The sequence below is a fragment of the Triturus cristatus genome, chromosome 12 (assembly GCF_964204655.1).
Source record: "Triturus cristatus chromosome 12, aTriCri1.1, whole genome shotgun sequence".
Taxonomy (NCBI): Eukaryota; Metazoa; Chordata; class Amphibia; order Caudata; family Salamandridae; genus Triturus; species Triturus cristatus.
The window spans coordinates 91,782,433-91,795,547 of NC_140595.1; the positions used below are offsets into that span (position 1 = coordinate 91,782,433).

The 13,115-nt window shown below is 43.1% G+C and overlaps 1 protein-coding gene across 2 annotated transcripts in view; it reads left to right on the top strand.

Annotated features, from left to right (window-relative positions):
- SYT11 (synaptotagmin 11) overlaps positions 1 to 13,115 on the top strand; it is a 115,147-nt gene that overhangs the window by 84,747 nt on the left and 17,285 nt on the right. For both annotated transcript variants that reach the window (XM_085637415.1, XM_085637414.1), the window contains exon 2: positions 1,183 to 2,006. In XM_085637415.1, coding sequence (XP_085493541.1) covers positions 1,183 to 2,006 — 824 coding nt within the window. The remainder of the gene's footprint in view (positions 1 to 1,182; positions 2,007 to 13,115) is intronic.

A 13,115-nucleotide genomic window follows, 5' to 3' on the forward strand; every position in this document is an offset into this window, starting at 1 on the left:
TGTGGAGTTAGGTGTAGAAAATCAATATAAACGTACCTTTCGTTATTTTGTCTCGATATTGTGGTCACGAAATTGTGGCTGGTGGATATTCTGACTTCGATATTCCTGGCCCGCACCAGTCCCTGATGCCAGTCCCAATATGTCAAACCATTAAGTTAGATCCATTATGTACATCTCCAATGGGTAGGGCCACGGGCTGAGGGGGGTTGTTGGCGGTATAAAGGGCGGGTATGCGGAAGGGTTGTAGGTAACAGGAATTGCATATAAAATCCTGATGCTCCCTCAGAAATCAGGAGTTAGTGGGGTTCTTAATGCGATTCGGCCAGTAATTCCTCCTTTCCCCCATAAATTTCATTCAGAGATATTGGCTAAAGTCCCTGGATGAAATATGCCAGGTCTGCAAATTTACTGCAGGTTTAGTAATTCCCAAAGTGGTCGCTAACTTGGTAACGTCCACTGTAAAGTCCGAGAACATGTAGTCAGCCCTATAGCCTCCAGCTCGGTCTTTGCTCCAATCCTATGAATGTTGTAACTGTGCTTGAAAACCTTACATGGTGTAGGCTATAGCCGTGATTAATTTATAAATAAATGCCAGTGCCCAAGGTATTTCATGGAATGCCAGTGCAGCTTGCTCCACCTATATCCCCAGACTGTGCTGCCAGATGCCAGTACCATTGATAACTGCTATCAATTAAAGTCCAACAGATGTGACAATTCCATCTGATCCAAAGTAGAGAGAATGGTCAGGTTGACCTGTTATTTTGTTTTTTAATTGTATGTAATTGCAATACACTGTTGCTGATGTATTCTGCTAAACAATAGACAGCCAGCGCCACCATATGGTAGAATGTCAGTAATAAGTGCTGGTGTTAGGAAAAAAGAGCCGGTGCCAAGCACTGTTGAATACCAGCACAAATTAAGCATCAAGTTTGTCGCACATAACTGCTTCACACAATCACTCTTCTTATAAAATGAAAGAACACTGAATCTTTGTGCTTAACGCATGAGCATTTTTTAGTATAAAGACTAGGTCCTAACTTTCGGCATTATCAGTGCACTGGTACTCTTAACGCTAGCTTTGCAGACAGAGAAATGCCCTGTTTGGAACTTGTGTCTTGGAACTTTAAAGTTGAATGACTAATCCTCAATTTTACTTCTAACTTCTATTCACTTTTGTTGCAGATGTGTCGCCCATTGTTGCCGGCTTCATTGGTGCCACCGCCCTGGTAGTGTCTGTCTCAGTGACCGTGTTCATCTGGACATGCTGCCACCAGCAGTCAGAGAAGAAGCAAAAGAACCCCCCATACAAGTTCATCCACATGCTCAAGGGAATAAGCATATATCCAGAGACCTTGAGTAACAAAAAGAAAATCATCCGGATCCGGAGGGACAAAGCTGGCACCGACCAGGACACTGGGAGGAGTAACCTCTTAGTGAATGCCGCAGAGGCTGGTCTGGTAGGATCTGCGAAGACTCCGCATCTGATCAGCCCTTCAGGGGGCATAAACCAGCTGCCAATCAAAGTGGATTATGGGAATGAGCTGACACCAGATCAGTGCCTCACCTCCAATAGCAGTAAGACACCCTCACCCTCCTCCCCCGAAGTCGAAGCATCATTGGGTTCATTGACTCTCAGCGTGGACTACAACTTCCCAAAGAAAGCCCTTGTGGTGACAATCCAGGAAGCACACGGCCTGCCAGTAATGGATGAACACAGCCAGGGTTCAGACCCTTACATCAAGATGACCATCCTGCCCGACAAGAAACACAGGGTCAAGACCAGGGTCCTACGTAAAACCCTAGACCCTGTGTTTGATGAGACCTTCACTTTTTACGGAATTCCTTACAGCCAGTTGCAGGATCTTGTCCTCCACTTTCTGGTCTTGAGCTTTGATCGCTTCTCCCGTGATGATGTCATTGGCGAAGTCATGGTGCCTCTTGCAGGCGTAGATCCAAGCACTGGGAAAGTGCAAATAACCCGGGACATCATCAAAAGGAATATTCAGGTGAGTACATTTCCCTCCTTCCTGTGTTTCCTAGATGAAAGTGCAAGTTTGTAGGGTAAGTTTGTGTATAAAATATTGTATTTGTATGTAAACAGAGAGCTTCTGTACATGTCAAATAGATCAATATTATTTTCCACTTTTCTTAGAAAACTGTGACTATCATTCTTATGAATTTTATAATAATTTATGTGAGTTGGTGCAAATTATAACAGTTCCAATGATATCTTAATAGTTAGTTTTGTATTTCATCCTTATGGTTACTTTTTTAATACAAACAGAAGATATAATTTTTTGTTTATTAATAAATAACATAGCTGAAAAGAATTGATTATGCATGAAAAACACATTCATGCGATTACATTAACATGCTTCAACCATGTCAACTTAAAGAACCTTCATTAGGCTTGACTGCATAGGCAGTGTCATTGCATAGAAATCATAAATATCTTATGAGCACCCAAAATTTGATTAGGTGAGGTGGTACAGTAGTCCTATTTCCTATCACATAACTGTGCTTAGTTCTTCACGGTTTGTCAAATAATGAAGCATGGGTATGCAAAATTTGTTTACTAGGAACATTTAAAAAAAGAACCTGTATGTATATTAAGAAGTCTGGTCCTTCCTAATATACATACACAAGCTATCTCTCTTTCTAGGATACTTAAATAGAAATATACTCTGGGGGTACCTAGTTCACATTGGTTGAAACGATGAAATGGGAGAGAATGAGCTATTCTGCATATCTGGTGGGCCATGTGGCCACATAGCTCTAAATTTCTGGAGCACCATGTTTCCAGGGAGCACATTCATGGTACTGATACTGTATAAAACTGCTAAATTGTGGCACAGTCCATCAATCCAGATGTGTTTCAGATGGTCTCATGAAAATATAAAGCAGTATTACAGTTCAACTTGTTTTTAATTTGAGTTTGTGCCTTCTACTGAGAAAACACCCTAATAACTATATAGAACTGACACAATCACCAACCAAGAGCTGAATTTAATAATTAACTAGGGTTATATGTTCTCCGAATGACTCTTTTTGCATCTCTGATTTGCCCTTGAATATTTAGCATCCCGACAAGAGACTGTTTTTAAAATTGCCCCCCTTCGTGAAGTTCTAGAACTCCTTTACTTCTAAAATTGTTTCTCAGGCGCCTGTTCTTAATATTTTCCATTTTGTGCTGTAATTAATAGTTTTAAGCTCAGTTAAGTGCTACTCGTTTGGAATGGAAGGTTCATAACCTTTCCTTCACTGCTGCAACTCAGTGGGGTGACACTCCTCCTCCTTAGCGGAGGAGCCACCACTGCATGCGTCCGTCGTGATTTGCTGATAGTTCTGTTGGTTGCAAGAAACTAAATCAAAATACAACTCCTATAATTTCTCTTGCATCTGATGGATCACAAAAGAGTCTACAAGCCTCTCCCACTTCTTGGTGTTAAGGAAGAAGCTCTTTATTTGACTCATGGAACCCTGTATAACTTCCACTTCTAATGGAGAGAGAAATGGAAACATCAATATATTGTACTTCCATTGGTGATGAGAATGAGGCTGTAGATATCACGCTTTACTAAGGTAGCTATGATGTAAACCTGTGCTATCTCCTACCTGTATTGGAGCCAAGAGTTGAGCAATGGAAATTTCCACTTTTAAGCTGGCTCACAAAATGGCTCCGAATATATAGAATGTCTTATAGACATCCTATGACTAGTACAGATGATATCGCTGTTTCTAATGGTGCTAAGAATGTATCCACGGATATCTCTCGCTTCCGATGGAACTAAGAATGGAGCTGTGGATGGCTCCCGCTTCTAAGAGGGCTAGAAATGACAGCCTGCAGATCTCCCACTATTCATGGGGCTGCAAATTGGATCCCAGATATCTCCCACTCTGGATGGACCTGTCAATAGGACCCTGGGTGTCTCTCAAAAAGGAGCAACAACTGGCTCATGGCCATCTCCCACTTCTTAGAGCTCCGGAAGGAACCGTTGATATCCCCTCTTGCAACCCCAATCTGCACAGGCTCTTCTTTCAGAGACATTTCTTCAGCTGCTTCTGGTACACCATGACTACTGCGGATTTCTGATGGGCGTCAATTTCCAGCATTATATCTGGGTGTTTGATTTAGTGGGTCAGTTTACCTCTAGTGAAAGAGCACTTTTAAAATCATTGCATAGGATCTTCTTCTGTCCAAGCTGCATTGAGACCAGCTGTTGGATGAGAGAAATATGTTATTAGAGCTTTATTTCCTTGGCTCAGGGATAAAAACCTAGTGTTTTTTCCCCAAATTGCTCTGAACTGAGTAAGAAACTGGTCGCAATTAGCAATCCAAGGACTCTCGGTCAAAAAGCAGAGGGGTGGCACATGTCATGGTGTCCTTAGTCAAATATGGAGAATATTAAGCCGAATCTGACGCAAAAGTAATTCTAAGCTTTTAAGTCGACACTGCAACAAAAAGGGTTTAAACATCAGATGATCTCTTCCAAACTTCTCCGGAGGGGGTAAAGGTAAAGAATTTGCAGGAGTGGAATTTCCTGTCACAACTGCAACTGCTCCTGCTATATAAGTCTGTTCGAGGCAGGGGCCGTGTCTAATGTCCTTGTAGTGCTGGACATGGTAGTGTACAAAGCGATCATTTAATTTATGAGAGTCTACAGAAAAGCCTGGCAGGCTGTATCTAATTCATCCTGAATTATTAAGGACTTGTGCCTGAAATGGTTTTTAAGATGGGTTCATGAGCCCAGCAAACGGTCATGTTCTGAGAGCTCACCCTACTGAGAACCCCTGATGTCCCTAAATCTTTTGGCAGTTTATCAGTATCCTCAAATGCCCGTAGAGCGAACTCTAAGAAAAGAAGGGAAAGGGATAGAAAAACACTAGGACTGGACGCGCCATCTACGTGCATTTGTCTCGTATGTTGATGCTGTATGGAAACTTCTACCAAACAAACTTGGAGAATTTGAGGAATTTGGGGACCAGCTGTAATTAAGAAGAAGGTGATAGGAGTAGGCCTGGGCGGTGAACTCTGCTCCGTTCACGGAGTTTGAGGAGTTTTCTGCACTTCGCGCTCCCCGGAGCTTGCGAAGTGCAGAAAACTCCGCTCCACGTAGTGCAGCGCAATTTTTTCCCAGCTTCCGCTCGTGAACGGTAAGTTTGTGAACGCGAGCTGCCGCTCGGGTAGAATTTCTACCCGAGCGGCAGGAAGACCAGCGTGAACTGCAGTTCGCACTGTACTTCGCCACTTGTGGAACTTCGCAGAGTTTTTTTGTCACTTTGCGGAGTTCCAGGTAGTGAAACTCTGCGAACTGCGCCAAAGCCTGGATAGGTGTTTTTAAATGTAATGCATAGAGTAAGTCAACACTAATAGATAGAGAATGAATGGCTTATCCATCGTAATGGTAGAATGCGCAATAACTTGCTCCCATGAGCCCAGAATACGAGGCAGGAACCTAAGGACACCAGAAAAATTCAGGGCACCAGTTGAGGAGCTAAACATATAGCAGGCACAGATAAAATAAAGCTGCAAGGACGTATAACAGGTGTGTACTACAGCGAAGTGAGAAACAATAGTAAGTAGGCAACATGTTCCCAGGCGTTTGCTCCATGTTGAAAGGAGTTTAAATACAGACTCTTCTACCAATACCCTACCAATACCTCAGAAGTGATCAGATTTCATGTGCCTAGAAACTATGTTATGCAGTCTAGTGGTTTAGTGAACCAAATTTCAATACCCTTGTTCTCCAGACTATCCAGGCTTTTCCATCCTATGGGTGGACACAATGTGAATGAGCTTTCCAAACCCTGACAGTGTGGAGCAGATATTTCCCCAGGAAAGGGTGGTGGTGTTGAGAGAAGGGAGCTAAGTCGACAAAAAGATTAGAAAAATCAATGTACCTCCAGCAGGAGCTGCTGCAGAACCCAGGAAAGTAAAGAAGATACGCCTCCTTCTTGTAGGAGGTAGAAGCTTAAAGAGCTCAGACAGGACAAGATACATAATTATTCCTGATCTCAATTCCCTCGCTACCCTCATGGAGTCAGTCTAAAGCCTCCAGGCCCAGGGGAGCCCTGGCATCTGTAATTAGATGTGGGGATTTCTAAGTTCACTGCAGCTCAGAGGGAGGGAGGCTCCTCTGTCAGTCAGAGAATGAAGGTGGAGATTAGGAAGGAAGCTATTTGGTTATTCAGTCTGAACACAGATGGATCTTACACTACCTAAAATGGTCGCTGTATTTTGGGTGGATTCTCACTTTAGAGAGTTTATTACATGTAAATAAAGTGTCACAGGGAATTACGCGTGGGCTTCAGCGTGTCTAGTTTTCTAATTGTAAGAAATAGTCTCACTCTTAAACCATAGTTACAAATATGGAACGTTTCCTTCTTTTCTAGTATGCACTCTAGAGTCACTTTCTAGCCATTTTGTAAGCCCATATGCACGACTGAGTCCTGAGAGAGAGCTCAGGTCATCCAAAAAGAGGATTATAAACTATCCCCCTGAGGTCTTTACGTGTTTCAAACATGGGATCTGCCCAAGTAATTTTGTGAGAAAAACACAATTATCTTTAAACTCATTAAAATGCGTTGAAACGGGTTTAGCTATCACATGTTCCCTAATTGTAAATTTACCCTTAAAATACTTTGATTTTAGAAGTATTCCTGGAATAGGTATGATTGTGGGTCAATGAAACCAAATACTATGATTTCAGAGATATTCCTAGGATGAAGATGATGAAACTCAAAGGATTCATGACAACGCCCCCTGAGATGCTAAAATTCCCCAACATTTATACGATTTAAGTGCTTTCTGAGACCAACAGGGTGCGGGTTGCGTGAGTGTCGGTGCAGTAATAGCGGGGTAGGATCTTCATCACAAGCGATACATGGGCATGCGGTGTGGGGGTCTCGAAACTGCATGTCGAGACTCACGTACATTGGAAAAGCGAAGTGTGGGTCACACCACTGCAATAACAAAGGGAGCTGTAGGCTATGATTGAGGTCCACTGATAGAGTGGTCTCTGGATCCCATTACCGCTCTTCGGGATTGAGGGCCATTGGCAGAAATGTGTGTGGGCCTCAGAACTGGAAAGTTGGGAAACTGCAGACCAGGATTCAGTGGCTTCGGCTGAACTCTTATTGTTGTCCAACATTCGGGTTGTAAAATGATGTTTTGGATCAGGACTGAGATGCACGGCCAGAGCTTTTTGGCTATGGGTCTGTACTAGAAATAGATTGAGTCTATTGGTCAGAATCTGGGCTGCTCTACAAGAGCTGTGTGCCCGTTTCGGCACTTCATTAAAGTCCTGCGGGACTGTTGTGGCTATTATTATGATGATATATTTTTTTGTAAAGCGCATCTATTACCCAACGGGCATCTTGGCGCTGGTAACTGTCAGTGAATAATTTGAGATTCATTTTATCAGTTCTAGTTGGCGAGTCATTCCTGGTATCCATCTCTTTCCAGGGGTAGAGCCAGGTTTTCAAGTTCTTTTTGAAACTCAGTAAATTGGGGTTTGTTCTTCGGGAGGGTGGGAGGATATTCCAGAGTTGAGCAGCCTGGACCCCAAAGGATCTGCCTCCGTATTGCAGTTTTTTAAAAGGTGGGGACTACGAGCTTTGCGCTCCTAAGAATGGCGTAGCAGGAGCTGCTGCAGGCCGGGTTTGAAGTTCACGGCAAGGGGTTGTGTGCGGTCATCAATACTGAAATGCAGGTTGGTGCTGTTGGAAGCTCCTGAAGTGCATTGGCTGACCTCTGTGAGGGTCAAGCTTGAGTGGAATTGCCAGAGATTTCAGTCCTGGCTAGTGGTAGGTCAGTCTTCAGGTGCACTGGCTGAAATGTGTGGGTTCAGTATGGAATCAACTGGGAAATAAAGAGATTCTAGGATTTGGAGATGGCAGAATAAGCCGCGCTGATGTCCAGGGGCGTCCTTCTGTCTGGCAGCCTTTCATAAGTTTCCACTTTAATTTCCTGCAGAACAGAATCCTGTGTTTTTTCTTCTTGGATAACGGTCTGAAGAGGGAGGAATGGTCCAATGAAAGCGGCAGGGAAGGATGAATCCTTCCGCCGCAGAGAGCCATAAATGGGCTAATGAAAGCCTCAAGCAATGATGGCGAGCCATTCCAGGACAGAGAGCCATGAAAGGATTAAGTAGAGTGGCAGGAAGGATGGGGCCTTCAGACGCAGACGTCTAGATTGGGCTAGTGAGTTTGGCAGTGAGGGGGTGGGGCTAGGGCGGTCATGCATTCCACAACAGAGATGCTCGAATGGGCTAATGGGGACCTCAGGCAAGGATGTCTCTTCTTTCTAGGGCAGAGAGCTATGAATGGATTCAGGAGAGTGAAAGGGAAGGCTGGGGCTTTCAAAAGGAGCCTAGTAAGGATACAAATAAGGTAATGAGAGCTGAAAGCAAGAATGATGAGTCTGTCCTCTGCACGGGTAGGCCAACTGTCGTTAACACCCCCCCGCCCAGCCCCACCCCTTCTCCCTTGCGGCCACGCCAAAGTAGTTTTTCTTAGCCCTGCATGAAAAACAGACGAGTATTTCCCACCTCTCTATATTATGCTGCCAGAAGTGTGAGGGTGTCCACATACAGGCAGGCCTGCCAGAGCGGTTATCGCTCCTATTTATTTATTGGTTTTATATACTTTACACTAGATTTGCATTCAAATGCTTTATGGAGAACAGTGGGAGATACAGAACTATAAGAAAGTAAGACGTCATATGTTCCTTTATCAGATGCTATGTAGAAACAAAACACATAACAGCATAGTCATGCAGCGGGTGGTGTGTGGGCAGGGAAAGTGGAGGGAAGAGACTGGGGAGGAAGAGGGTATGAGAAGAAGGGTAAACATACTGTTAAATATCATAAGCATAAGAGGAGCTCATATATAGTCATAGGTTTACAAATGAATCACATTTAGAACATTTCCTGGGTCAGATTAGGTATTATCTGCAGTTCCTGTACTGGTGGGGGAAGGGGGGAAGGCATGCCAAGGGTATATGGGGGTATCATGGGGCCTGGATCTTCAAGGTAGACTCTAAACAGATGAGTATTTAGTCATTTTCTGAAACTCAAGATGTTTTATGTTGTTCTCAGGTCAAAAGGCAGAGAGCTTCAGGAGCTAGCGGGGGAACCCGAAAAGGATTGTTTCAGGTCAAATGTGGATTTGAATGTTGGTGTTTCAAAGATGAGAGGGGCCTCTTACTCCTTGAGTATCTTGAGCCTCCTGAGATGGCCAGGAGGTGTGCCATGGTGTAGCCATTTGAATGCGGGACAAGATCTTGAACTTGACTCTTGCTTCTTGTGGTAGCCAATGGAGTGTTTTCAATATTGAGAGACGTAGTCAATCTTTTTACTCTCTGTGATGATGCACACTGTAGGGTGAAAAAAGGCTTTTAGAGGAGGTTGCGAGAGAGCCTATAGGGCACCTAGTATGGTGTTTCCAGAGTTTGTTCTGGCTGTAACAAGAGCATGGGCAGCAATTTTAAGCTGATTGTAGGAGAGTTGCTTTATTTTCTTTAGCTAATGTAGGTGGAATTTAGCGGATTGTGCAAATGTGTTTACCTGATGAGACCTAGTGAGTGGGACATCAATAGCCTTGATACTCTATCTGGTGATTAGGCACGCTTTATAAATACTGATTGATCGATTGATTGATAGCGAATCCTAAGAATTTGGTGCTTGCGATCAATGCTGGGACAAATCTGACTTTAGCTTTCTTCAAGATCTTCGTGATTGGTTTTTCAAAACAGAAGCAGGGCTTGAATTTTCTTCGGGGGTCAGTTTCAAGCAGTGGGTATTGAATGAGTTCTGTACTACCTTTTAGACCATTTTGTAGAGTACAGATATTGTTGACCAATTATACCTTTAAGTTGTGTGTCATTCTGCGTACTGGTGCAGTTTTAAGACTGAGCTCTCTAGTATTAGTCCTAGTGGTTCCACATATAAGTTGAAAAGGATCGGTGCTAAGGCACACCACGTGCTACCTTCCCTGTTTGAGATGTATATGGAGGTTATTGATGAGGGACCCCTTGGTATTCCATTTTTCGTTTTTATTAAGGTCTAACTTCATAAATCATCTGGATTAGAATGACCACCATAATAAAAAACTCTGTGATCATGAATAATAAAATTAAGAATTTATAGACCCCAAACAATATTGATCACACATCTCTAATCAATTAGTTCATAGCTCCTAATTTGCCTAGCAGCATCATATCTTTGTGTTCTTTATTATTGAGTCACTGAACAACCTTGCATACCTAGCATAGACTGGAGGATATTGATCTAAGAGCCTGGAGAGGCGATATGTCCCCCATCATCTGCTTTCTCTCCTCTCTCTTATTGATTGGGAGAGTTTATATATAACTCTCTTCATAGCTTTTCAGGGGAGCTGTTGGGTGCCCTAGCACGCTCAACCACCATAGTGTGATTTTCACTCAAAAACAATGCTTTAATACAGAAAGCAGGGCTTTAGCAAGGTGAGGCTGACAATTGCAGGAAAAACAGCAAGGAAATTTACATTTTGCCCATTCAGATTTCAGCAACACTAACCCGAAAATATGTGGCAATTTGCAGACCGACAAACTAAAAATATTATTATGTTTGTTTTGCACAAATTAAGCAAGGCCGCTTTTCAGGCCTAATTGTAATAAATGTCTAATTTTAGGCCGTGTACAAATTCGGCACACAAACATGATCCAAGTTAAGATGTCTGAAGGCCTGTAATATATGTGAAACCCTCAGAACATATTTAAGAAACTGCGGCACAGCACATCCCTGTCACTTAACAATGGGGACCCAAGTCTTTTTTTACACCATTCAAATATTTGACAAAGTGATGTATCACTCAGAACTGTTGATGTTGTAGTAGTAAGTACAACAAGCTTCCGCTGTGAGTAAACGATAAAAGATGTTTAAAATGAGTATGCATGGATGAGGAAATGGCTTACAATTGATGGCGTTTAGAGATGACCGTTCAAGCAGCAAAAGAAAGCAAATTTGATAAAGTCTTTTGCTACAAGATGGCGCTATTCTTGCCCCTTGATTGGTAATTGACAAGTTGAGCATAAATGAGCCGTCGTAATGGTGATGTCATTTTTAAATGAATAACAATAGGATAAAAACTGCTTATCCATAAATTAAAATCTGAGAATAAGTCATTAAAAATTGTGGATGTAAAACATGCACAGCTTTAGACTGACACTAAAATCCAGTAGAATGCCTTTGATATCCCTGTACCTACTAATTTAAGATAGGTGGCTAGTTCAGACATGTTGGAGGTGTTTAAAATGTCCCCAATGAACACCTGAGTTACCCATGATGCACTTCTGCTGTGTAATGTACAGTAGTCAACTGCAGAGGTAATTCTTATATCTTGCTTTCATTAAAACGAGATTATATTTGATAATTTATCATGGTTTCCATGTGGAAAACGGTTAATGTGGGGTCAATAAAACGAGTAAACTTCTCAATCACAACAAACCTGGTCCCTTATTTACTATTTAAATTAACACCTCTCTCGAAGAGTAATATGTGTTTGAAAGATGGATTAGGTAGGACCCGTTTTTTAAAAGCGTAAGTGCCAGACAAAGGATAGGTCCCGGTGTCACCATAAGTGAGCCTTTACTTCCAGAATGGTGGAATTCCATTCTGAATATAAGGTAACCACAGCGGCGGCTCGGCGGCGAAGGCTGCGGAGCGTCGCCCCACGACTCACTGAGCAGTTCAAAACGGAAAAATAAAATGATAATAACGCAACGATATTATCATTTTATTTAACTCTACTCGCTCAGTTGGTTGGGGCAGGGCTGGGCTGTTCAGAGCCTGGGGGAGGAGTGAGAGGCACTTCCTAAGTGCGCATGACAGTTTGGCCGTCCGTCTTGGGCTGCCCAAACAGTGCTGCGCACTTAGCATGTTCTCCACCAGGCTGTAATGCACAGCCTGGGTGCAGAACATGCACAGTCTCCCAGCCCCCTGTCTGAGCGCTAAACCACGGCCTCAGACCAATCACAATGCTGCTGTCACGCAGCGTCGTGATTGGCTAGGGGATTATGGGAGGCTGCTGCTGGCGAAGAGGATGGAGGAGAGGTGGCAGCCAGCCGTAGCCAGGTAAGTGCTTTCATTCCAGCCCCCGTCTCACCACCCCCATTTGGTAGCAGCCGCTACTATGTAACCATACAGATGAAGGAAGTTCCCGCTGAGCTACTGCTATCTGATGTACCTAAGAATATCGTACAGCACATATCATGCAGAATTTTACACTAATAAAACATGATTGTGTTATCCACATCTCAACTCCACCCTAATGTACTCATTCATTTCATTACAAGGGTTTGAAATGTCTCCATTTTCATCATAAGAAAAATCAGACTGTAATGGGCAACTGTGAGAGTGGGAGAAAGCACAAGATATTTTCCTTAGTTTAGTGTCTCAGATGAGCTAAGGAGAGTGACAGGGAATGTTGGGCCTCTCGAGGAGAGATTCAGAAATAGGCTAATGATAGCTACAGGAAAGGAACAAAGCTTTCCTCCGTATAAGGCACATGATTTGCAGCACCCAGCATCCTCCTGAAGCCGACAGAGCACCCTCTGCATCCCCCAGGGCTATATGGAACAATGACCCAGTTTCCTTCATATTCACACAGCTGGAAGATGCTATACCCCTGCCGCTCTTGAAGAAGCCCTCTGGATCCTAGCATCCTCTACAACTACCGGCCATTCTCCTTCCTTCCTTTTTCTTCCAAAATCCTGAGAAACTTCAGAAACTTTCTCATTACCTTAACACGAATCATCTCCTCGGTGAAACCCATGCTGCTCTAAGGCCTTTTCATAACAGAGAATTAACCATCCTGCTGTGATAGATGATCTCACAGAAATACTAGACCACGGTATTACTCAGTCTCTCTGCAACGTTTGAATTAGTTTCTCATTCTGTTCTTGACAATTATCTTTTTGGTGATGAAATTTGCCATCAGCTGTAGGCTAGTTGAGGTCCTTTTTATCCAAACAATCTTCATCTGTCATGCTTACTCGTTTTCACTCATCTAACATATCCATCATTTCCGGAGTTCTCCAAGGCTTCTCATTGAGGGTAATGTTATTTAACATTTCC